The sequence below is a fragment of the Eleutherodactylus coqui genome, chromosome 1 (genome assembly GCF_035609145.1).
Source record: "Eleutherodactylus coqui strain aEleCoq1 chromosome 1, aEleCoq1.hap1, whole genome shotgun sequence".
Taxonomy (NCBI): Eukaryota; Metazoa; Chordata; class Amphibia; order Anura; family Eleutherodactylidae; genus Eleutherodactylus; species Eleutherodactylus coqui.
In genome coordinates, this window is record NC_089837.1 from 479,145,262 (window position 1) to 479,172,212 (window position 26,951).

At 43.5% G+C, this 26,951-nt stretch overlaps 1 protein-coding gene across 2 annotated transcripts in view; it reads left to right on the forward strand.

The window, feature by feature from the left end:
• Nucleotides 1-222: 222 nt before the first annotated feature.
• Nucleotides 223-26,951, forward strand: part of ERBB3 (erb-b2 receptor tyrosine kinase 3) — an 85,384-nt gene continuing 58,655 nt past the window's right edge. The window contains exon 1 of one of the 2 annotated variants that reach the window (XM_066585102.1): nucleotides 223-417. In XM_066585102.1, the coding sequence (XP_066441199.1) occupies nucleotides 342-417 (76 nt within the window). In that variant the 5' untranslated portion in view covers nucleotides 223-341. Of the gene's footprint in view, nucleotides 448-26,951 lie in introns of both variants that reach the window. The other variant, XM_066585111.1, reaches the window with a different exon arrangement.

A 26,951-nucleotide genomic window follows, 5' to 3' on the forward strand; every position in this document is an offset into this window, starting at 1 on the left:
CCCATCAGCTCCAGTAATCGCAGTGATTGCATGACCGGGGTGAGGACTCCCGTCCGTTCCGGCCATCAGCAGCAGAGGACGTGCAGCAGAGATGACAGCAATAGTATTCAACGAAGAGTCAGAATTCTCATCACTCTCAACGTTCCATAGCTGCGCGTCTGAGCCAATCAGAAGGCCAGTGGGCGGGGCCTAAGTAACTTTCTCCGAACGAGGAATGTGGAGGAGACAAGTGCTGTCACATACCGCTGGCCGGGCCGCGCTCAGTGCGGGACTCGTGTGGCTCTGGAGTGTCATGTCCTTCGCTCGCTACTAACCCTCTCAGCCTGCTGTCACTGACCAGGATGGAGCATCTGGCGGGTATATGGACTGTCTTATTCCTCCTGTATCTCGTCGTGGAATGTGTCGTCCCTCAGAACGGTAAGCACCTGTGAGCCCAGACACCGGCAGGTGAGGATGTCCGCGCTGTGACCGATCACATAGAGGGGTAAAGAGACTGACGGTCACTGTGGGGCACGCAAGTCCCTGCCAGGTCACCTGTGCATGGGCACCGCTGTGGTCTTGGCAGCGCAGTCACATAGTTTGCTGCGGGGAGCTGTGGAACCTGTTCTCTCCTCTCAGGCTTTTGATGCGATTGTTTTCGCAATTTGCTCCCTCTGAGTGACCCGGGGAGGCATTGTGTAAAGCAGTTTCGGGAAGGTGTGTCTTAAAGGTGCAGACAGGAGCTGGATGGGAGATCATGTACAGTATATGACACTTAGAACTTAGTATATAGTGATGTTACAACTTTCTCTACTTTTGCTGAACTTTGGAAAGTTGATAGACGCAGATCTGGACAAAATGTGGGATTTAAAATGGAAAAATATGGATTTTGCTCTACATTTTTTATTGGATTAATGCCTCCTTTTTAGCCCTGGTGGCGGCTGCGATCGCACAATGAACTTCCTGCGAATGTTAGACAAGTATTACTTCATTCTTCAAGTTTTGCATCTGTTCTGGACTCTGAATAGCCGGCACACGCGGTGATCTGCCTCGTTAGAATTTTTAACTGATGGTCCCATGCTGCATCGGATCTCTGATTTGCCGCAGATTTCGTCATGGATTTTCGTGTGGATCCGCAGTAGAGTTTACCCTTTCAAATGAAGTCAAATTGCAGGGATTAAATCTCCGCAGATCTGCGCTAAAATCCGCAGCAAATCAGCTATGTGTCAATGTACACTAAGGGACCTTTCACACCAGACGGAATTACGCTGCAGAACGCAGCCAAATTCGCCGTTACAGAATTTCACAGCAAAATCTAATGGTCTAGTTGTGGATTTTGATGCAGCATTTTAGGCTGGTTTTAAGCAATTTTGGTTCGGAATCTACCGTAGCTTGCAGTGCGTCGTGCGGCCTATTCTGGGAAAGGTCCCTAGGGGCTTATTCACATGGACGCATTGGTGCACGCAATACACAGTGAATAGAACATTTATTTCAATGGGCTTGTTCACATGAGCATATTGTGCACGTGCATTGCGTTTACGCAAAAAAAATACACAGCAAGTTCTATTTTCCTGCGTATTGGGCACAAACAGAACGTATTAAACTAATTTAACTTGAATGCCTATTGAAATAAATGGGAGGATGCTTGTGCGTTTTTCTGCACGTACAAATACACACGACATGCACGCTCAAAAAATGCCGTAAAACGCACACGGGAATGTGCAAAACGCAATCCCCAACGAACAAATACGTAGTGGTAATGTGCATGTAAATACACTTATGCCCATATGAGGTCGGCTTAAGGCTGCCTGTCCACGGGCGGAGATCCGCCGTGGGAGCCGGCCGGGAGCAGGAGCCAGCAGACGGATCTTTGTTGTTAGCCTATCTGACAGATAGGCTGACCGCGGAGAATTGCGGCAATTCGCAGCATGCTGCGAACTGCCGGCCGCGAGCGGAGAATCGCAATGATTCTCCGCTCGTGGACAGGAGGCTGGCGCTTTCCATGGCAACGCTATGGAAAGCTTCAGACGGCGTGATTCGCCGGCGATTTACCGCCGACGAAACCATGCCCGTGGACAGTGGGCTCAAGGGCTTAAACACATGAGCGTGTTTTTGTCCCGTTTTGGGACAGAATTAAAATATAAGCCCTATCCCAAAAATCATCCCTAGCTGGTAAAAAAATATATAAATTTAACTCACCTAGAAGCGCTGTCCGGATCTTCTCCCCGCTCCCGTCAGTCTTCATCTGTATTCTGGTGGTCAGGATTGGAAAATCCCCGCCTCCAGAAAGAACTGCCTCTGATTGGCTGAGGGCTGTGACTAATCAGAGACAGCGCTCAGCCATTCATTTAATGTGTGACTTATTCCGTCCCGCGTGAATGGTCTCTTTTGGGTACGTTTACACGTGCGGAATTTGCAGCAACATGCAGAAATTTCAGCACCAAAATCCACCCTGCCTCCATGCAGATTTTGATATGGAATTTAAAATGGATTGATTCTGCCTGCAATTCCTCTCCAAAATCCACATTTAGCCATGTAAGTTTTGGTGTGGAGTTCGTCAGTGGCAGCTGTGTGTTGTGGTTCAATTTCGCCCTAAGGGCCCTTTCACATGGGTGTAATATTTCTGCCAGGACGCAACTGAATTTGCCATTGCAGCATGTGCTATTTGTATTATGTACGTACGCAGCGTGATCCCTATACACTTGTATGGGCTGCTTATTATACACTGTCCATACGCAATACATGGCGAAGGGGCAGCGTTTCCATATGCTAGGAATTTAAAAAAAAATTACACTGTGCATGTCCGTGACATGTAATATGCGGATATGCCCAATGCCATATGCAGCCATACGTGGTCTCGGCCGGCAGATCATATGGCTGAGGAATATGTAAAGCAGTTCATGCATACAGCCGTGGGTACGAGCCCTAATTTTTATGGATGTGTCACATCCTGTCAACAATATGCTTAAAGCCACCGCCTGTACACTGTAGACCTTGAAAGTAGTTAAAAGGGTTTCCCAATTCTTTAAAATTGTTGGCCTATCATTAGGATAGGCAATCAATATTATATTGTGGGGTTCGACCTTCAAACAGCTGATTGGTAGGCTTGGCAAGAGTTGGACCAGCACCAATGTCATTTTGATGGCCTATCCTAAGGAAAGAATATCAATTTCAAAGTGGTTGTCCAGGTTTAGAAAAACATGGCCGCCTTCTTCCAAACACAGCGCCACCCTTGCCCATAGGGTTGTGGGTGGTATTGCAGCTCGGCTCCATTGAAGTGATCGGGAGCTGAGCTGCCATACCAGATACAACCCACAGACAAGGGTGGCACTTTTGAAGAAAGCAGCCATGTTATTTAAAACCCTGGACAACCCCTTTAACCAGAAAACCCTCTTAAGAAATAAGACCTGATGGAAAAACTCTTCAGACATGATGAAGAAGAAGAAGAGCAATTAATTAAGAACGCCAAGTACTACAATTTAACACGTTCATAGCCTTCATTCCTTATTGCTAAGAGAAAGAGGCAGGGGTGAACAATAAGGACCTATTGAAGAACAGCTTCCGGCCGGGGTCTGCACAGTCTGCTTGCTATGTCACTTGGAACAATGTTGTACATCACTTTGCTAGTTTATAGCTATTGCAGTAAGGGCACAAATTTGTTTACCCACCGAGCCACTCGTTCAGCTGGCAGCAGAATATACAGTATGTGGGAGTAAGAGCAAAGGTTTGCGACCGTTATTGCTTGGCACCTTCGCCAAGAGCTGAAAGTAAGAAGGCTTCCTTATCTGGATAAAGTTTGTGAGTTAGTTGAGAGTTTGCGCTTATGTATTTGAACATATAATACGACACCGAAGTGGCTGGTCTAAGATTTCGTGAAACGCCATCTATTTACCTGTGTATTTCACATGCAAAGCATTTATAATGCAAATTACCTCTGGCTTTGTTTCAGTCACCTTTCCCAAAGCGCCCTCTGTATTCATTGCCAGCCCTGGGCACAATTAGCAATAATTAAGCATGTTTTTCCTAACCTTTAAATTCCCATTATAAGAAGTCATAACATTGGGTTTGGCACCACTTTGCGATCACTTCTGATCCCCAGACCAAAGGGGCAAAGGTGGGACCATGTAGCAGTTCCCTGCACAGTGCGTGGAAGAGTGGCGCAGGGAGACTTTGTGAAGATGCCATTCCTCTTAAAGTGACTCGACGGTGTTGGGATAGAATTCTGTCCCGGGACTGGAGGGAGAAGTGGGTTTATTTTCTGCGATCTTTCGGCTCTGAGCTCCATTTTTGGCCATCCAAGATGGCTACCGTAATCTTCTTCTTGCCTAATGCACATTCTGATTGGCCAGCATTGATCACATGAGCAAAACAGAGAGCAAATATAGTCCATTGGTAATATAACACTAAGAATATACTGTGGGGATTATGTAGTCTGAAGATTGCATTGGCCATCTTGGATGGCCGAACATAGGACCTGGAACTAGCAAGTCAGAAGGCTGCCAGAGAGGAATGACTGCAGGTAATATACCCCACCCCCTATCGTCTTGGGGTGGAATTTTGTTCTTAAACCAGTGGGTCGCTTTAACCCAAAATCTGGCACCTTCATTCGGAGGATCAGTTGGTGTCTGACTGCCTAGTGATATACCATTGTTTGTCAAAGGGTCACAGCATCACAAGTCAAGCATCCAAAGGTTCCATAAAGCTCCAGGTTCAGTAATAATTAGGGTAGTTTCCCATCTGTGCTCGGGGTTCTGCTTTCCTGCTCCATTCGGGGATGTTTTGGTAGAATAGAATGCCTTTTTCAAAAAGTTTATCATTACTTGACTTTGATAATAAAGCAGCTTTCTGGAACCTTTGGATGTCCGTCTCATGATGGTGTGACGATTTGACAAAAAAGCCATATGTTCATCTAGTTCAGCCTATTACCTGCCAACCAATGTTGATCCAGAGGAAGGTAAAATAAAAACACGATAAGGTAGAAGCCAATATTCCCTATTTAAGGGGAAAAAAACCTTCTCGACTCCAATCTGGCAATTGGCATAATCCCTGGATCAATGACCCGTCTGAAATAGTGAAGAAATAGGCCGGCTGCACATGGCAGGATTTGGATTGCGGAATCCGCGATCGTCACCCATGGCATTCCGCATCCATTAGCAAGAATAGAACATTCACATGTACGCTCACACGAGCAGACAGTGATTGCGATTTCTGCATGTTCTATTTTTGCGCGGATTTAGCGCAGACTGCTTTCATTGCCGCAGCCATCCACAGTACAGATAAAGAAGACAAGAAGCAGGTATGCACGGACGCCGGCTGCGGTCAAAGCCGGATTCTGCTTGCAGGCTCCCGCATGCAGAATCCGACCCATTCGGGTGCAGTCAGCCATACTGTTTAAGTACTAATGTCCCTTTTAGGAACTTTACACAATAAATTGTAGGATGCGTTCATACTGGGCTTAGGGAGAAATTTAGTTTTAACCCAAAATATGGTGGGATTAAGTATATTAATGCCTTAAAACATGCATCCTCTTGGACTTTGAACATTCCACAATGAAGATGGGTGGTCTGAGGAATCTGGGACCTGGAGACAAGGAGGAGCTTTTGAATTCACAGAAGGCTAATTTCATCATCATTAGGCCTATAGATAAAGGAAGGGGGTGTAGAGCTGTGCTAAAGTCCTCTGATTAGCATAGACAAATGAAAAGGATTCTGATGACCTTGTTAGCTCTGTTAGAGGGCGGGAGGCCCTACTGGGAGATAGAAGAGAGAACTAGACACTATTCTTTTGATGGTGATGGGTTTTGAGAATAGGACAATAAATAAGAAGGAATATGAGTATAGAATGATAGAAAATCTTCGAATACATGTAATATGCTATTTACCGAAGGTTCATGAAAATGCCTCTAAGCGACCTGGTCGTCTGATAGTATCAGGCATTTTGTCCTTGTTGGCCAAAATTTGGTAATCTTTAGATTTTTGTTTCTCCAGAAATATGATCAAGATATACTATAATTTTCTGTGATTCTGGTTAGGTTATTGTGGAATGGGCAATATGATCTTGTCAGTCCTTTGTATGCAGTTATTCCCCAGGATAAAGGGATTGGCGCTATTCGACATTTCCTTAAAGTGATGAGACGCTGCTAATCATATAAAGTTCCTTAATTTTTCTCCTACCCAAACTAGGACTGCAATGGGAGTGAAATTTGCCCCCCGTTATGCCAGTCTATTTATGACACAGTGGGAAGATTCATATATCATGGATAAGTTGGTCCCCTGGGGTTTCAAAGGCCTTGCAACAAGGAAAGGATTCATAGACGGCTGCCTGTTTGTATGGAGAGGCGATGAGAATTCATTGAAACATTGGATGACAGTTTTCAAGGATAATAAGTGGAATATCCAATTTACTTGCAAAAGTAGTCAGCAGGGTGTTAACTTTTTAGCTTTTACTATTTTCATTGAGGTGGATGCATTCAAGACTTAGGATGTTTTTCATGCCTGATCGTAATGGGTACATAAAAAGCTGCCGTCATGCACATCAGATTAATAACATTCCGAAAAATCAAATTAGGAGAATCAAATGTAACTGTAGTAAGAAAGATTTCCTTGAACGGAGTTAGTTTATTAAGAGGAAGATTGTAGAAAAAGAATATGGGGGAATCATAGTTGAAGTAGCAAGAGAGAAAATGTAGACTATGAAGATAGACAATTTTCACTCATTACTAGATATGTTAATATAAATCTCTCAAAGAAAATAGTTAAACTAGTCACTAGGACATGACATGTAGGGGGCGATCCTGTTTTGGGGAAGATTATTCCCAAAAAGCCGCCTTTTGTTTTTCGTCGTTAGTTTTAGTCTTACTAAAAATTCCCTATTGCGCAACAGCCTCTTTTTGTAAAGACTGCAAGAACATAAGAAACATATGGATGGATTGATAATTTTGCTTCCTATACTTCCTCTGAGGAGTTTTTGGTTAGGGGTAACACATGGTACGAGACGGAGGGTGTCGGCTACATGCTGGAGTGCCCTTGTGGCCTGCAGTATGTGGGTAGACTCTCCGTAAGTTGAAGGTTACAGTGGAGGAACACATATAATATTCATATTGGATTGGAAACTTATAGTGTTTCACTTCATTTCAAAAAAAGTTTATGGTAGTTCCACTATGGAATTAAAGTTCTGGGTAATAGAGGAGAGGGTGTAATAAAAAAGCAGCTGTAGGCAGAAGAGAAATACAATAAAATGTCCAATAATTTTTCCGATGGGTTTGAACCAAGATTTTGAAATCCAACCCTTTTTGTGGTCTTCATACATTGTATAATGTTGCTGTGTAATTTGTAGTCCTATTTAAGGTCCTAGAAGAGTTTTGCATTGTTTTTGGATAGATAGAATAATATAGAGATGCAGATGGAATAACTGGATTTTAGTGTAGCAGGATATTATTAGGGTAGTACTTTTGATTGGCCCCCGTGATCGGGTGCGTTGAAGAACGACTAAGCAAGTGAATTCATGAGTGTAAGAGGAGAAAGAAATCCAGTGTCTTTATTGGAAGACTTGTACCATGTGAGTCATCTTTATGAACAGGTAATTCATATATTGGAAATGAATCTGATTGCTCTGACGAGTTCAGTGTGGGACATTGGGAGTCAACTTGGGAATGGAGATAATATTGGAGGCTGGTTTAAAGAATGGAAACTGCATTGGTGGATGTTTTATGCACTGTATATAATTTTTGATACATTTTATATAATTTTATTTTCGTTTTTGCATGTTATTGGTTCTATCAGCCTATGGAGGTGGGATTATGCTAATTTGAAATGGTATATAACCCTTCCATGGCAGGAAGCAACTGTGGAAGCGAAACTTGAGTGGGGTAGAGAAGGACTCTCCATGTTGGATTGATCAAAGCTTTATTGTTTTCTACTTCTGTATTAGAGATAGTAAGAATAGGATAGCGCCACGGAGGAAAAAGTCAAATACTCAAAATCATATAGATAAATTAATGAATGAGGGGACTTACCTGGTGAGGACGCCTGGCACCAAAATGGTAGGGACCAGACCTCCACACCGGCAGTCCTAGCTTTACGGGTAACCAGACCTCCTATGCGAAAACACCACTAAAAATACACTTTTTCAGGGCTTTTCATATTTTACTACTGACTTAGGCCACTCTTACACACGGCATCATCAAGACACCGCAATTTTACAGCCGTTTTCGGACAGAGGTTTTCAACGCATCCCATCATCGTGATGGGTGATGAGGTTCATATTTTGGACTACGGTATATTTCGTGTTCTAAGTCTATATTTACAGATTTTGTACTGATTTGCTTGTATGTAGAAGGATATAGACAGCGCTATAATATCACATACTGTATAACTAAATAAAGACCACTGATATTGATGAATAGTTGATAGTATATACTGTTATTAACTGTGATGGATCAACATTAATTATCATATAGGAGTGAATATTTTGAAACTCCAAAAAAAGTGTTCTTCCATTCCAGGGCAGACAGGGCACTGCAGAATAGTCCGTTATTGTTTTCAGCATGGAGCAATGTCGTGAGCCACGCATAGCCGCATGTATAAAACCGCTCTATCATATACACAATGGACTAAAGGCTTTCACAATTGATGTGGCATAATAATATAGATATTTGCATTATTTGGACAATTTGCACTGTTTCATAGAGGTATTTACCCCTTAATCTTATTTTGGACGTAGTGCTCACTTTAGGATTTGGTTGTAGACACATTAGTTGTAGGTATTTACAGTTTTATTACTCCACCTGCAGCATTTACCCTATGTATTGGTGGGATCAGGAGAAGAGGGCTCGTCACACTAGAACAGGATTGCTGAGTGATTGCATTTACTGAGTTGGAGAAGTTGAAGGTTGTATTTAGCAGGTGGAACAGGTTTGGAACTTACTGAATGTTTTGCGTGACCTTGGGCAATACTCTCTCTTCTGGTTGATTGGACTCCGGGGCTTGGATTTGAAATGTATTCTGGCATTACATGTTAATAGCATGTGTCTAAAATAAAGTCTTTATATATATATATATATATATATATATATATATATATATATATGTAATCAGTTATATCTTTATAAACTTAGATATTGTTATTTTTCATTGGGTACCCTATCTGCGTTGGAGCAGGACTAGGGTAACCTCATAGCGTTAGCTCCGACACCCTAGTGATCCCAACATCAGTGCATGGGCAATGTTATTTTGGTTCTGGACGCCAACATAAACACTTGTCTGCAGATGTGTGGATGGATTGGTTGACTGGGGGGGCGTGTGTCCCAGCCAGCCAATCATCGCCTGTCTGTACACATTTATTCTGGCCCCTCCTCATGGAGGACGCCAGTTATACTTCTAGTCTGATGGTGTTTCTTGTCACATTGGCAGCTCCTGTCCTGCTCCATTGTCAGAAAAGTCTGTTTGATGTAAAGGATATTCTGCAGTGCAGTGACCTGTTAATAGTAATAATAATATTAATCTTTATGTATATAGCTCCAACATATTCCACAACGCTCGTGTTAGGTTGTGATTACATTTCTGACTATATTGCTATTGTATATAATCTAGTTCATTGTGTCCTTGCTTCCATCTAAACTGTATTTCATGTTATTCTCTGTAATTTATAAATTCCTGTATTCCAACTAGGGAGAGTCAGGGTCGCCCTCATTAGGGTGAGTTCTCCGCTTTTAGTTAGGGTGTCATTACACTAGATTTCCTGTTTTTACCTACTTTTGGTTTCAGTATTCATATTTTGCAATCTCTGTGTAAATATATTGGGGGAAATTTACTATGCCCAGCATTTCATGCCATAGGCTTAGTAAAATTTTCCCGGGTGCATTGAATACATGAAGAGGCGCATGTATTCTTACTTTCCAGCATTTTTCCAAACCTGCCTAAAACTTTTGCACAGTACTGTCCATGAATTTCTACTTTTCACTTCTAATGTAAATTGTGTGCTGAGCATCCCAAGATAAGGTCGTCTACTTCGTTAGCCGTTGAGTGCATTACAAAGCCAAGATGGCATGGATACTAGGAGACGGCTTATTGCACAACTGGAAAATATGAGAAGTATTTGATTACATCAATAGATATAAAGCAAACAGTAAATTGTAAGGACAAGTAGTGCAGCCAACAGAACACAATGCAAATGTATTTGGTGACATTATAACAAGAGTATAGGCTGCTATGTTTAATGTTAAGTGGGGCACTGGGATCGCTGCATGCTTCTGCTTTGTTCTGATGTCCATGGGAGTCAATGGTGGGAAACGTGATATATTCAATAAAAAAAAGTCTTTGATCTCTCAGGAAAGTGCTAAATCAGAGTTGCACTGAAGCATTGGAATAAAAGGCTCTTTGGTAACTGTAGCCTGTACAGAGATATCCCACACGTTTCTGTAGAAAGTGTATGAGAACATAATAGAAGTTGCATAATACGACCGGATTATGCGAAAAAGCAAACACCTCTTAGATTTGTCTTATTTCATTCTGGATTCTTGTATTTATCTATAATAGGAGCTGTATTTTTGCTATATGTGCTTGTTAGACTACTATATGTTTCATGATGTTTTTGTATTTCTCTCTTGATCAAAAATGCTATGGCCAGATGTTACATTAAGTTTTTTAGGCTAAAACTATTAAAAGGAGGTTTCTAGGGAAATACTATTGATGACCTATTTTAAGGATAGGTCATCAATAGTTGATCGGGCTCCCGGCTGATCAGTGATCAAGTGCCTGCTCTCAGCGCAGTAATACACAGGGATATGGAGCCCTGTGTAGCAGCCGGTTCTTATAACCGCAGGTGCAGCTCCCATTGATTTTAATTAGAGTTGCTCCTGCAATTACAAGTGCCAGCTACTACACAGCTTGGAGCAGCAGCTTTCACGCTGTATCCCTGTATATTGCAGCTCTGACAGCTGGCGTCTAATCAGCTGATCGTCTGGGATCCTGAGAGCTAGACCCCAGCCAATCAGCTATCGATAACCTATTCTGAAGATAGGTCATCAATAGTATTTCCTTGGAAAACCCCTTTAAAGGGGTTGTACCAAAATAACTTGCTGATCGGTGGAGATTTCATCACTGATCTTGAGAATGGTACTCCTGTTTCCCGCTCTCCTGTCACTGCGGAAATGGAGTGCTGGCCGAGCATACATAGTCAGCACTATGGAAGTAATGGAAATACCTAAGCGGGTGCGTCGCTCGGGTACTTGGCAGTCCCCTTAAAAGTGAATGGAGCGCTAGTGCACTTGTGGGACCAGTGCTCCACTCAGTCTCCTACTCACTGTGAGGGGAGCAGTAACCCTGCAGTAAGGAGAATGGGATCACCGTTCTTAAGATCAGCGGAGGTCTCAGAAGTGAAGCCCCCAAGTCCTGTGAATAGAAGATAATTTGATATTCTGGTACAACCCCTTTAATGACCTATCCTTAGGATAGGTAATCAATAACAGATCGATGGGAGTCTGCTGCTCGGTACCCCCGCCGATCAGCTGCTGATCTTCTTTCCTAAAGACTAATTACTTTCTACTGAGGGGGTATATTGAGGAGTTTTATTGTTAAACATTATTACATTTAAAAGCACATATAGTTTGCTTGTGGGTTCAATCTTCATTGCTTTGCACAGATAATTATTTAAGGGCAGGGTTACTAATCACGGTCTGATAAATTGCATCCGGTCTGATAAATTGCATCCGTAGAACATCCTCTGTCTTTTCCAAACAGAGGAGGAGCAGGAATATTACAGATAAGAGCTATATAAAGCAGCTAAAAGTGAGTGTGTGCTGTATTCAAGAGTGTGCTGTTTCTAAAGTGTGTGACTTGAGATTAGCGACTTTAGATACAGGGACTTTAGAAAAGTCACTTGTATTTATTTACTGCTTATCTATTTGAATTTTCACTTGCATATATGACTTTTATCTGATCAATCTGTTTGATCTCCATTTAGAATGTTCTCCATAATTGACAAATCACCCCCGCTGATCAGCTATTGATTACCTATCCTAAGTATAGGTTATCAACAGTTTTAGCCTGGAATTACCCTAAAGGCCCTCTGCAACAAGCAGATTTGCATTGCGAAATCCGGAGTGAGTGTCTGTTTCCGGATTCCGCAGCAAATCCAGCCCACAGCATGCTAGGGCAATTTCATGTCCACGAGTGGAAATCGATTGCTATTTTCCGTTCGGGGAGAAGGAGTCGCAGCATGCTGCAATTTTGTCCCAACCCCGCATGGATGGCTCCCTTCGAAGTCAATGGAAGTCGTTCGTTCCGCGACAGTTCCGCAATCATCATTGCAGAATGGTCAAAGGATCCGCGTCACCTATACTGCGCATGTGCGCCGCCCAGCACATCTGCAGCACAGGAAAAAAAGACACTGGACAGGTACGCAGCGGTCACCAGCCGGGCACCATGTCGAACTGCGCTGCGGAATCCGACCCGGCCATGTGGATTCGGCCTTAAGCTCCATAGTGAAAGGTGAATTGTACAACATACAAAGTGATTTGTTTTTTGTGCTTTTTTTAATTTTATTCAATGTTATTTGTTTTAAAGTACAACAAGCTCTGGGTATAATGCTTTTTCTGGCATTTTCGCATAGGCTTCTCTAGAGGACTTAAAAAACACCAGAAAAAAAACACATTACAAAGGTCACAAAATAAAAAAATGGCACAAAAAACGCTTGTAAAAAAACTAAATAAAAAATGCCTGAAATTAATGGCATTTTTAAAAAGTGCTTAAGAAGGTTGAAAAAAGTGTGTATAAAGGAGGCCATAAAGTCACGCAGCAGTCACACCCATAGGCATGTACTGAGTCACAATTTGTTGATTGCTACTTGGAGGCTACTTAGAAGGATTAAATGATAATAGTATTCCAACAGAGGGAGGAAGGTGCTCCCTTTTGTTCCTTACATTATATGACTGTCAAAGTATAATTATTGTCAATGGAAAATATACATAGATGTGTTTGTAACTCCTATTATATAAAACGTCTGCTGCCATGACAAACCTTGCTGTGGTACAATAGTTGGGGTTAACCTTGGTCGTTCGCACAAGACAGGAAGCACTCCCAAATCGTCTCTTGGTTTTTATCCTTATGGAGAACAACCCTACAGGAATAGTCTGAACCTGCATTTATATTACTTACCATTGGCACGCTTAAGGCCACCATACACATTAAAGAAAAGTTGGCAGAACCAGCTGACTGTCATATCTGTACAGGGGCTTCCTGACTCTCCTCCAACAGTAAATATTGGGCAAAAGAAGGATCTGGGTCTTTGAATTTCTGCACCCTATCCATTTGCTCCCCCTGAAGAAAAGCATAAGCCAGAAGTGTCTGGAAGCAATTCTCCCCATTTTGAAAATTGAAAACCCTGAACTGAGATGTATGGAAAAGACATAGCTTTTGGCCAAAGGAGTGTTCAGCCAACAGCTACTAAAGATGTAAGTAAAGTCCACTGGTGCAAGCAACGATGCACTGACTCCTAGGGTGACATCACATCATGACATTTTCTTGGCAGACTGTTTTTGTGGGTTTGTCATTGCCTTCCCAATCATCTTTTACCCCCCCCCCCCCCACCAAGCTGGGTACTCATTTTACCAACCCCCAAAGGATGGAAGGCTGAGTCAACCTTGAGCCGGCTACCTGAACCATACGGGGATTGAACTCGCAACCTTCAGGACGTGAGCGAGAGCTTAGGACTTCATTTCTGCTGCCCTAACACATGAGGCTCTTACTGAAGATGTATGGACACCTTAATTCTTTCTTAGTTATTGAACACATTAGCATGAAGTAATGGATAGCTGGAAGGTGGAATGGTGGGAGGATAAAATTACATATCAAGACTGTCAAGCATGCTGTATCACTGTCTTAGTTCCATACTGTTCTAACTTAACTTTTGACTGATCTTCTGTTGAATAGACATCCTTGTTCTAACTCGTGTCATTTCCGAGGAGACGGTATGCTGTAGGCTCGGATGGTATATCTACCCCCCAGAACCGAAATTCATTTATGTCACTGGTAGAGATGAGCGAGTATACTCGCTAAGGCAAACTACTCGAGCGAGTAGTGCCTTACGCTAGTACCTGCCCGCTCGTCTCTAAAGAGTCGGGTGCCGGCGGGGGAGAGCGGTGAGTTGTGGGAGTGAGCAGGGAGGAGCGGGGGGGAGAGAGTGAGAGAGAGATCTCCCCCCCTTTCCTTCCCGCTCTCCCCTGCCGCTCCCCGCCAGCACCCGAATCTTTAGAGACGATCGGGCAGCTACTCACTTAAGGCACTACTCGCTTGAGTAGTTTGCCTTATGCTCGTTCATCTCTAGTCACTGACAATACTATAGTTCTTGCAGAAAGGTAATCATAAGGTGAAGATTATGGAACAAAAGTTCCAAGAACCCGGGCATAGTGTGATGGATAGAGTATTAAAGCCACATTTTGAAATGCATGGCCCATTTGCTGTGTACTGAATTGTCATCAGCAGTCCTGCTAAAGGGAAATACTTTGTCGCTCAAATGAAGTCTCAGAACTGTAAGCCAATTTGCATCATGCCAAAAACCTCCGTATACACAGGCCAAACAGATAGTCTATACAAAACAATTACTTTTTCTCATGTACAAGACGTCCTTACAAGAAGGTTCCTATTTTCAGTAGGTCAGCTTTGTGACCAGAATAAAAACTATACGTGGAGTGGTGGAAAACTTTCTTCCAGTTGCAAAGCTGAATAGTAGTTATCACATTCAGATTTAGATCACTTTTGGAACTGAAGAGGACCTCCTTATTGAGGTTTTCATATCAAATAGTAAGCTAAGGCCCCCTGTCCTCGGCCGAGGCGGAATATCGCTAGCGGGGGACGAGGGGGGGTGCATTGACAGGTCTCAGGTTGAGCCTATCTAACAGATAGGCTCACCACGGAGAATTGCGGCAAATCGTGGCATGTCGCGATTTAGATCCTGCGAGCGGAGAAACGCTATGCTTCTCCGCTCATGGACGCCGGCACTACGCTTTCCATAGCAACGCTTTACACAGCGTGATCATTGCCCGTGGACAGGCAGCCTAAAGTCCAGGAGTTAGAACACGTTTTGTTCTGTAACAACGCGGTTAGAACAGTCTTGAGGCTCGCACAGAAATAGGGCATGCCGTAATTTGTTTAAAGCGCGAGTTTTCACGTCGTCAAATTGCGGCTATCCTCTGGCAGTGGGCTTGGGCGGAAATTCTACGGGAAATCCCTCAGCGGAATTTCCACCCGTGTGCAGGAGGCCTATATATAATCTACAAACATATTACAGCTCACTATGGGGTTTTATAAACATTCTATTCTTGTTTGTAAAGCATAATATAAATAACTACCAGCTGCTACTGACAGCATTTTCATGTAGTCTGTAACCATGGAGACACATAGGTCTGACTAGGAGCTGTAAACACAAAACGGTGGAAGATTTTTAGGAGCTGTAAGGGTGGCCATATTGGATGTCACTCAACATTTCCAGAAATGGGTAATTTTGTTTGACAACTGAAAAGAAGAGGACAGTTCTGCAATATCTCTTTACAGGCGATCCCTTTCATCCTTACCGTTATTATGAATGCTACCTATTCCTTAGAGGCATGATAAGAGGGTCCTTTGATAAAGTATGAGCAGCCAAGAGGTGGAGAATATCTTCTCCCATGTCAGGATTAACCCCATTTTGCTAGCTGTGAATGAAGCAGCCACACATCACCTCTTAAAGTCACAATCAGCTGAATACTCTTTCCATAACAGGTGCAGTGAATTGCAAATTTGGAAATCTGATTCTGATATAGGGGGGTCCTGGCCCTGAGAGGAAGTGGGAGGCTGTAATGTGTATTAGAGGCTGTAAATTATGGCATCGCTGGCACCTTAAACAACAACTGAGTTGGCACACTTTAAAAGAGTAAGTAACAAAACCCCTGTAGGACCTCACATAACCTCCAGCAATACTTGGTAGGAGTCTGACAGTACAGGAATCAAAGTCTCACAATTAACAGATGACTCGTATTAGTTCCATAGATGCTATTTAAGGCATGAATGTAAATCTACTATGTGAAATAAAGTTGCAACCGTATAGCTTTCTACACGGCAGCAGCCAGATTTGTGCTGCTAAGAATAGTGCAGATCGCAGTCTTCTGCAACAGTTGTCTCCACATAGCTGTACATTCATTCTAGCATGTAGGTCACAATCTGGGTGGAATTTACTGTCCTAGGTAAGGTGGCTGCAATCATAAAGCTCAGTCATACATGGACTTTGTTTTGCAACAGGTCATATTTATTGGAGGTTTTATGACTTTTATCATTTGTTTGTTTCATCCAATAACATCTGTTGAACGATAAGTTATAAAAGTGGCTTTTTTTTAATAGGAAAGAACAAAACTTGTAGGAAAAGCTAAATCTCTGAGCCAAATATTCTGTATGTGTCAATCAATAGGATTTAAATAAACTCCATTTACATAACGTGGAAAAAATTCTTGTGGTTTTTGGGGTATGTTGGATGTGGATGAATGGAGTTTCTGGACAACACATTACTGATAGGGTTAGTGGTTTAATATGATAGTTAGAGGTTGGAAAATTCATTGCAACCATTATCCATTGAGGACGGCCACACTTACAAAAGCATGCGGATTTACAAAAGGGAATCTAATTGGGATTTTGTACATGGCATGTAAACCTAAGAATTCCCATTAGGGTCATATTACAAAAAAGGCAGAGTAAACTTCAATATGGGCCTTTGGACAATTGGCTTGTTAGTGCATACATTTTGGTGGGTTGGATACACATTTTCAATAGGTTTGTAATAGCAATAGCGTAAAAAATGAGAAAACAATTAGACATTTTTGCCATTTAGTTGATTAATTACATTTCATACTAAAGGTATTTTACAAATGATGATCTATCCTCTTGATAGGTCATCAGTAGTTGATTGATAGGAATCCGCCGCTCTGTTAATCAGATGATACTTAGACGCCTCTGCCCTGTGCCGGTCACTGCACTGGCTGCCCGTTAAATAGAGAATTCAATTTAAACTCGCTACCTTCATCCACAAAGCCCTCCACAGCGCAGCGCCCCCCTATATCGCCTCCCTCATCTCAATCCATCAACAAGCCCGGGCTCTCCACTCTGCTAACGAAACCAGACTGAGCGCCCCTATAATTCGAACTTCTTCTCCCGCCTCCAAGACTTCTCCAGAGCAGCACCGGTCCTCTGGAACGCACTACCAAAGGCTACCCGAGCAATCCAGGACTCGCAGAACTTCAGGCGTGCTCTAAAAACGCACCTCTTCAGGGAGGCATACCGCATTCCCTAAACAAACCCCTCTGTACTCCGCCTGATAACATGCTCCCTGACCTACTGTCTGCAATCCCTGCTAGCCATCATAAACCGCTCCTGCAGTCATACTGTTTCTGCCATCACACGGCTAAATGTCTGACCGTTGTCTATGTGTATAACATCGCTACCCTCTCCACCTCGCCATACCGTGCACATCTCCAGCCCCTTTACCTTCTGTATCACCCCATTACCTGTAGTATGTAAGCTCGTTGGAGCAGGACCCTCACCCCTATTGTTTCCATCAATTGATTACTATGTAACCGTGGTTCTGTAATGTTTGTCCTTTTGTCTTTCTGTATCCCCCCTGTCTATGTAAGCGCTGCAGAATATGTTGGCGCTATGCAAATAAAGTTTAATATTATTATTATTATTATGATCGTCCGGTCCTGACCATAACGAGAAGCAGGAAATGTAATAGTAGGCAGCGCTCCCATTGATTTCAATGGGAGTGATGCTGGCATTTACACTTTCTCCCCTGACCACTAATGACGACGTCCGGCCTCACGGCATTGACAGCAGGCTGCATGATCAGCTGACGGACAGGGATCCTGAGCAGTGGATCCCCATCAATCATCTGGATAAGCCATCAGTTATAACAGCCTAGAATACGTTTTTAATGATTTACAGTATATAGCACCACCGCAGAATAGGAAGGCACTGGTCAAGTCCTGCCGAGAGAATGTAGAACAGTGTAGAAGTAAAAAGAACGTGCCAAACCAAGGTTGTTTTAAAAAAACATCCGATTCCGCGAGTGTGCAAGAAGAAGCCATTTTCCATAGCATGTAATGAACAGTATTTGCAGCGGATCCACGGTGCGGACGCCGAACACTGATTCCGTAATGCAAATCTGTTTGTGTGCAGGTGGCTAATAACAGTCTAATGCTTCCTGTTCTATAGAGAAAATGTCTCAGCGGGCATACCATAATCATCACAGGTAACACCGATATATAGATAGCACAAAATCCACCATTCACAATAAGTGATGGTCAAAGCTCACCTCCTCCCCCTCCCTGCACATTGACCTCTGCACAGATCACAGAGCAGCACTCTTCCATGGAAGATAATGAGTTGCCTGTTGTGTCTGTGATCCATGAGGTTGTTGTACTAAACAGAAAGTGCCAGACTGTTACTAGGCTTAGTGGCCAGAGTGAAAACTGCAGGATATTAGGAGTTTAGCAAAAAAAACAAAAAACCTACATGGTGATATGGAAAATTAAAAACCAACCACCAAAAAAAAAAAAAAAAACATGTTTAATATCAAAAGTTGATTGAAACAATGACTCATTTTCTGATGACACATTGCTTACTTTGCATGCATCAGCCATGTGATCTATGACTACGTGCTTGTTGTCTTGAATAGATGGAGGTTAGTTCTTACAATCAGGGAATCTAAAGAATTACCAGACAGGAGAAGATGATGAGGTTTTCAGTCAGCCGTGCGGCTTTCCACTGTCTGCAGACTTTCAAAATCACCCAAAGGGGGGTCTTCCACTCAAGAGGCACTTTGTAGTAGTGACACATTCTGCGTCCTCTTGACTATTTTTACCCTCTCAGCCACAATAGATGCCTAGCTGAGCATGTTCACCCTCCCCGTCTGTATCTGAATCATTGGTCTTTTATGAAGTCCGAACACAGGCTTAGTGTAAAGGGAATCTGTCTTCACGTTTTAGCCCCCTAAACTAGGTTATGGGGTTCAGAAGATGAGGGGACGGGGAGCTATGTTTGCTACTCACTGGGTGCCCCATTTCCCTGCGAGCTAGATGTGTGTGTGCACTAGCTGTCCCATTCATCTCTATGAGAGAGCCAGCTGAAAAGAGTCACAATGTGTGTGACGATTTCGCGTGGACACAAAGTTGGAATGGGGCACCCAGTGAGTATCAAACATATCTTCCCCCGAACTTCCCGTTCCCTACCTTTGGAGACTCATAACTTAGTTTATGGGACTCAAATCTGATGACAGGTTCCCTTTAAGATTAGGATTACAATGTAAAAGGAACATGTTTACTAGGTCCTGGATTTGCTACAAGGAAGCAGTTAATTGCAAATGACTTTGCATGCAAAACATAGGCCTCCTGGAAGCCTATTGAAACAGACCATGTCCCATTCACTGGAGTTCCTTAACCCTTAATCATCTACCTTCTTCTGTTGTGTTGACTCCTATGGTAGCAGGAGTTTGTTATGTGGTTGGAGGGACACCTTTGTTTGTCCCTACCATGTAAGCAAAGTAAAGGCCCATTAAGACACAAGGATGATTGCTCAAAAGACAGTTTGAGTGACAGTTTTTTGCATAGCTAAAGGATCACTTAATTAGCTGCTAATGTCCATTAGCAGCTAATTAATATCATTTGCATTTTAGTGAGCTACCAGGAGATGTATTTACAGAACAGCAGGTGGTCTGTTCTGTAAATTCATGTCCATTGTTCTCCCACTGGCTGCCAGCTAATAACAATGGTTATCAGTGCTACCCGTGGAGAACTCAGCATGTGGTTTCACATCTGTGCCCAAACTTCTGCTTTTCTGCTCAGTTCTCAGGATGGAACCGAACAGCACCAAACGGACCCCATTGACTATAATGGGGTCCGTTCGGTTTCCGCTCAGCTGCTCAGCTCTTGTATGGAAGAAAAAGTACCGCATGCAGCGCTTTTTCTTCCGTACTATGTGCCGGATCCGCAATGTAACCTCCAACTGGAGGTTCCAACACAGATGTGAAACCGGCCTAAATATATCATTAATGGTCTCTAATAAATGAATTTATCCAGTGGCATACATAGGAAGAGAGGTGAACCCATAGTAAAGATAATAATAGACCTCTCGTTAAGGTTGCTGCCTTTTAGCACCCAGGACAGAAGGATCTGGGTGCCAGGATGACCCTGACCATCCCAAATCACTTGCTTTTCAGCAATTCAGTTCCTCTGGAGAGGGGAGTCCTGTACTGGTTCTCACCGCCCAGTACAGAAGGGGCCCCACAGCAGCAACGTGGTCTGGCTCTATGGTATCTACGCCCTTAAATTTATTAATATCTTTTGACTTCATATGGGTGGTTTTACATTTTCATTCGGAGGTTCCCTCCATTTGGGTAGCAGGAAAGGGGAATCCCCTGGTCGAACTGCTCCGTCTTATGATGAAATCGAAAAGCGCTGAACAGACCCCGTTGAACATAATGTGATCCCTTTGCTTTCTGCTCAGCCGCTCGACTTTTTGCCAGAAAAAAAGGCCTGCATGCAGCGCTTTTTCTACAACGGAACCTCCGACTGCAGGTTCCAGCGCAGATATGAAGCCACCCTGAGAAAAGAGAAAATGTATCTACTGTATATTATTAGTTATATGACGTCTTATTTTTGTGTCCTTTTTCATTTATTTTCAAGTTTACTTTTTCCTTAAACCAAATAAAGCTGTATTGATGTGCAAGGAGATGGTAATGCCGGTATACCATAGTCAACAGCCATAGAAATGGAAAAGTACAAAAAACGTTGTAGCTGTGTAATAAGGGACATACACATTGAAAGAGACTGTTGAAGTGTGTACAAAGCAGAACAATATAATAGTAATATGTGCACATCAAGAGCAAGCAGGGCAGTGAAACGTAAAGCTCATTATCACTGCCCTCAGTGCATAGCCATCAACACAGTAGAAAAAAGTGCAATAAAAGTCAATCAAGAGCAGATCGTAACAAATAAGAATTAGGTACCAAAGCCAGGATGGCCACATGTTTGTTGTCTTCTCCTAATATACTCCGTGTGTAGTGTTTTAGGCTTTAGGGTATATGGAGAGTTGAGCCACCCACTCCAAGTCTTGGTAGATTTCTCTGGGCAACCACAATTTTCTTTATAAATTATAGAGACGCCTTTATGATCACTTTCCAATCCTAAACCGTTTTCCTGCACCATGTAAAGTGTATGGCGCAGAGTGTTAAGGAAGCAGTATGCAGTCCTAAGATCTCGCTCACGACCTGAAGGTTCCGAGTTCAATCCCCGCTTGGTTCTCGTAGCCGGCTCAAGGTTGACTCAGCCTTCCATCCTCCCGAGGTCCGTAAAATGAGTTCCCAGCTTGCTGGGGGGTAATAAATAAATTACCTGAAAGCACTGCGGAATAAGTTGGGGCTATACAAACAAGTCACTTTTCCTTCCCTTTCCCCCTATCTTCTGAAGATGGGCTATATACTTTACAACTGGGCAACCCATTTAGAGATCACAGATATCATCTCAACTTGCGGTTACAATTTTGGCTTCGGGATTTAAGATTTGGCCAAATGCCATTCACCAATTCCAATTCTAGCCAGATTTCATACTTGCAGTCCTTATGTATCCAGGGAATGAATGGACCTCAATAGCAGCAGGTTGATGGGTGATACTAGAGTTGATGGCAGTGTGACAATGTATTTTCTCTATCTCGCCCTCTGTTTCTCTCTCTCTCACTTTTTCGTGAGGTCAAGCTAGCTTTTCTGCACATGGAGTCGGGGAGGAGAACGTCTTTCTTATAACACAAAGCGATAGTGCAAAATTCCAGCTGTCATTCATCACAACTTGTGATATGAACACACCTCACCCCCACCCGATTCTGTGCTAGAAATACCCAGACTGCACACTTAATCAGTGAGATCATCCTATTCATTAGGTCAAAAGAAAGCATGAACACATATACAAGATGCCAACTATCCACAAGATCTGCAGTGTGGGCCGAGGTCCTGCTTAAAATAACTGAGTTAGAATTGGTTTCTAAAGCTGAATAATCAGTGGGTAATATGACGATTTCAGACATTTTAACTGATCATTAAATTACTAGAACTCATCATTATTCATCTTATCTTTAATAGTATACATATTATTTATATACTAAGGGATAAAGGCCCAATATATCGCACATGTTAAATTCCAGAAATACTCAACAATCTACAATAATAACTTTTTGGTTAAGTTAAGAAAGTGGTTTCCACCGTGCTGGGAGCTATAGAGCCACAGATTGGAGACCACTGAGTGAGGGCTCTTTCACATGAGCATATATGGCCGATATACGCTACGATCTGAGGAGTAAAAACTTGTGAACGGGCGCACAAATCTAACGTTTGTGTGCCCGCTCAGATGGCATGGGCCCGGCGCATATACGCCGAGGCCACCATGCTGTTGCCTCTTCTCTCCCCCTCGCTGGCTCACCTCCTGTCTCCTCCCCTCCGGCTGTTTGCAGTGGGAGGGGATGGGGCACAGCTAAGCTCCTGCCCCTGTCCCCAGCCAGCAATGGAAGGAGGTGGGACTGGGTGTCACTTAGCTCCATCCCTGTCCCACTCCCTTCCATTACAAACAGCCAGACCAGAGGAGAGAAGGGGAAGGGAGTTTAGCAGTCACTCTGCTAAACTCCCTTCCACCTCCCTTCTCCCGCCGCTGTCATTGGCTCCCATAGGAGTCAATGCAGCGGCCGACGTATTCCAGGCCAAAAGATAGTTCCAGGGCTAATTCGCCGTCTGGGCTCTTTTACGTCATGGGAATACGGCCATGTGATCTGATGCATTGGAATCTAATGCATCAGATCACAGCGTATATCGGCCGGCCGTGAAAACGGCGTCTGATATACGCTTACGTGAAAGAGCCCTTAGGCTATCTTTGTATCTGCAGCGAGGATTCCATTTTCCTGCTGAATTCGGGAAGCAGGAAAGGGAAAACCCCTGACTGAACAGGTCCGTCTTATGATGGAACGAACCCCATTGACTATAATGTGATCCTTTCAGCTTCCGCTTAGCTGTCCTGAATTTTACCGAAATGAAAAACGCCACATGCTGGTATTTTGTGCCGGATCTGCGACAAAACCTCCTTTACGGGACGTCACAAGCTGCTGCAGCCAATGACAGGGCTCCGCTATCGATTGCTAAGCTTTGTCATTTGATGCAGCGCCTATGACCTCCTGTAAACTGGCTGGGGCAGCCTGCAAATGTAACATCAGAGGGGGGACCTGACCGCTTGACACAGTGGGGAGAGGTGACTTGGAATTGGGGTTTTACAGAGAAAATACATCTCAAACAACCCTTTTATTATACAGAATGGTTAAAGTTCAACATTAGAGATGAGCGAGTATACTCGCTAAAGGCAATTGCTCGAGCGAGCATTGCCTTTAGCGAGTACCTGCCCGCTCGAGACCAAAGGTTCGGTGCCGGCGGCAGGCAGGGAGCTGCAGGGGAGAGCGGGGCGGAATGGAGGGGAGATCTCTCTCTCCCTCTCTCCCCCCCCGCTACCTCCTGCTGACAGCCGCTACTCACCGCTCCCCCGCTGCCGGCACCCGAACTTTGGTCTCGAGCGAGCAGGTACTCGCTAAAGGCAATGTTTGCTCGAGCAATTGCCTTTAGCGAGTATACTCGCTCATCTCTATTCAACATCCATCCTCTTGTCCTCCCCGGTGTTGTCTTGCAGCGACTTACTGGTGCACAGCTGAACCTAGCATTCATGTTTGGGGGAGTTGGGAGAAATAGTTGTTGGCGGAACGAGTGTTCGACCGACGGCTATTGAAGACTTTTGGGCACCTTGAGAATGTTTTTGACCTGATGTATCTGATATTGACTTCTTGCTGTGATGATTGTTAAGTTCAATAGTATATAGCAACAAACAGAAGTTTCAGTGGTTTGAAACACATCACAACATACTGTACCTACCTGGTAGTGGCTTTAGTTGTACTTTGACACGTACACAAACTCTTCTAGTAATCTCAGGAGTACATAGTTGGAAAATGAATGAATAACCGTCCGTTTACCCAGTCATGTAGACAAAACTCTTTTGAGATTGATTAGTTTATTATGGGATCAGTGTACAATGCCATATTGTGGCTTTATTCTGTATGGAGCTGTAATAGCGCACTCCACTATATGAACGGGGCCAACACTATACCTTTGTATGGCCATGGTTTTATATGGAGGCATATAGAGGTTTGAATGCCATATTAGAGCTTCCATGTACTCTGCCATGTTCATAACCCCTTAGGTTCTGCTCTAGAGATGAGCGAGTATACTCGCTAAGGCACATTACTCGAGCGAGTAGTGCCTTAGCCGAGTATCTCCCCGCTCGTCTCTAAAGATTCGGGGGCCGGCGGGGGCGGGGAGCGGCAGGGGAGAGCGGGGAGGAACGGAGGGGAGATCTCTCTCTCCCTCTCTCCCCTCCGCCGCAACTCACCTGTCACCCACGCCGTCCCCCGAATCTTTAGAGACGAGCGGGAGGATACTCGGCTAAGGCACTACTCGCTCGAGTAATGTGCCTTAGCGAGTATACCCACTCACCTCTATTCTGCTCACATCTTGGGTTTTATACTATATCTGACCTACTGTATGTGTCAAAGTAGAGACCCATTATATGCAAAAGTTAGGCAGGTGTGGAAAAAATACTGCTATTTTTGAAAGCATTCTTACTTTGCATAATTTTTTCCCCAACTACCTAAAACATTTAACAGTATATGTCTTTGTGTACTAAATTACGGCCATGTGAGCCCGGCCTTAGTGCTAAACTTCAAGCTCCTGGGCCCTATGCAAAAAGTACCCCTCCTCTAATTACTTATCTGCAAATAGTCATATATAATGGTAGACAAAGAAATTGATTTTGCCCTAATTCATACCATTTTATACGCACTCCATAACATACTGGTATTCATTTTTGATAAATCTTACCAAAAAGTTATATTTTATGTGAAATGTAATATAAACAGATCATGGAAACAAAAAATATGAGATTTTATAATGAAATCAGAACTATGAGATAATATCACAATACTGTCTTATGTTTCGTGTTAGGCCTCATGCACACGGTCGGATCGGATTCCAACTGCGAGATTCTCGCAGCGGGATGCGACCCGTGCCCCTGCGGTGACCTCTCACTTACCCGTCCGGCATCTTTTCTCTCTTCTCTGTGGTGTGCCAGGTAGCGCACAGCCGCACATGTGCAGAGCAGATCCATCGCATCAGTGGTGACGTTTCTTTGCGAGCCTCGAAATAGGACATGACACGATTTTGTTACCGTGCGGATTTTTAGCGATCAAAATCGCGTCTGTCTGCATAGGATTGCGTGTACGCATGCAATCCCATGGCAGCGTGCAACGGCGGAAATTCTGCGTGAAATCTCGCGGAATTTCCATCTGTTGGCATTGGGCCTTATACATACTGTATGATGCATTAGACTGTATGTTGGCATTACTGCATTTTCCAAGGTTCCATATGTTTGATAAGGTCGTTTTACATATCTGTGCTGGAACCTCCATTTGGCGGTTCCGGCACTGATCCGTCACAAAATACTCGAAGAAATAATGTTGCACTCAGTATTTTTTCTCTCGCCGGGCAGCTGAGCAGAAACCAAACAGACCCCATTATGGTCAATGGGGTCTGTTCGGCACTGTTGAGTTCCATCAAAAGACGAACCCATTTGGCCAAGGGATTTCCCTTTCCTGTTCCCTCAATGGAGGGATTCCCCTTTCCTGTTCCCTCAATGGAGGGATTCCCCTTTCCTGTTCCCTCAATGGAGCAGGAACCTGGAACCCCGAGCACAGATGTGAAGGCTGCTAACAGATACTATCTGCATAGAGTTCATTTTCCTTGTGTTGCTGTGTTCTTTCCTCAGCTACTACAATATCCACCCATTGTCCTGACAAACATGTGCAGGTTTATAGTCTGTCTGTTCACTAAAGTTGGCCCTACACATTAGCTAGTAGTAGGTTCGGAATTGAATTGTTGGAACAATCAATCATCCATTGAACCTTCCTTTCATATCGGCTGTCGCATTTGTTCATACTGGCCATACTGGTCCAATGACATCGGGCAATGGACGAAGGATCTTACTGGAACTGTTCTTTCAAGGAGAGATTGTTTGTGCATGAAAGATCATCCAACTAGCGGGCGAAAATATCAAACGGGGCCGACTTCTTTTCAGACGATGACTGACTATCACCATCAGATGAAACAATTGTTCGTTGTTCACTCAACGGACGATCGTTTTGATTGAAATCGACTATTTTCATTAATTTTAGTCTAATGTGTCTGGGCACCTTAAGCCCTCCGGTGCACGTGTGAGTATTTTTTGCGCACATATTTGGGTGCTTATGTAGGAAAATCGGAGCAGGGAAACCGAACAGGAATCTATGAGATTGTACAACATTGCAGAATAAACACATGATAGATAAATGCTCTTCTCCTGGATACTATATAGCTAGATTTATCCAAGAATAACCATTAGGGAATGCACAATGTACACATATGATCGTTGTATCTGAAAAATGACCTAGGTATTCCCCACAGCGATTGCCAAGCCTCACTATAGAATTACTTTCTCCGTGGCTCACATCTATATGCGTGCTTGGAGACATGTGTTCCTCTAATAAGGCTGTTGGCATCTGGGTATGGATGGTATGTGGCAAGAATTTGAACTGAGTGCAGGCATGGACTGAGGGAGAAGGTCGGTAGCTGGGTAGGTGTTGATGTATGTCCAAGTGTAAAGTGTTATTACTGTCTTGGTTGTTAATTAAATAGTTAACAGAATGAAATGTAATACTTGTCCGTTTCCAATATGGATCTGTGGCTGACTGTCAACTTGTAGAGAATGAAACAGTGGAGCATTTCGACTCTCACAGCATTTTCAATAGCTACATTGTTACAAAGAGCTCTTAATCAATATAGCCATG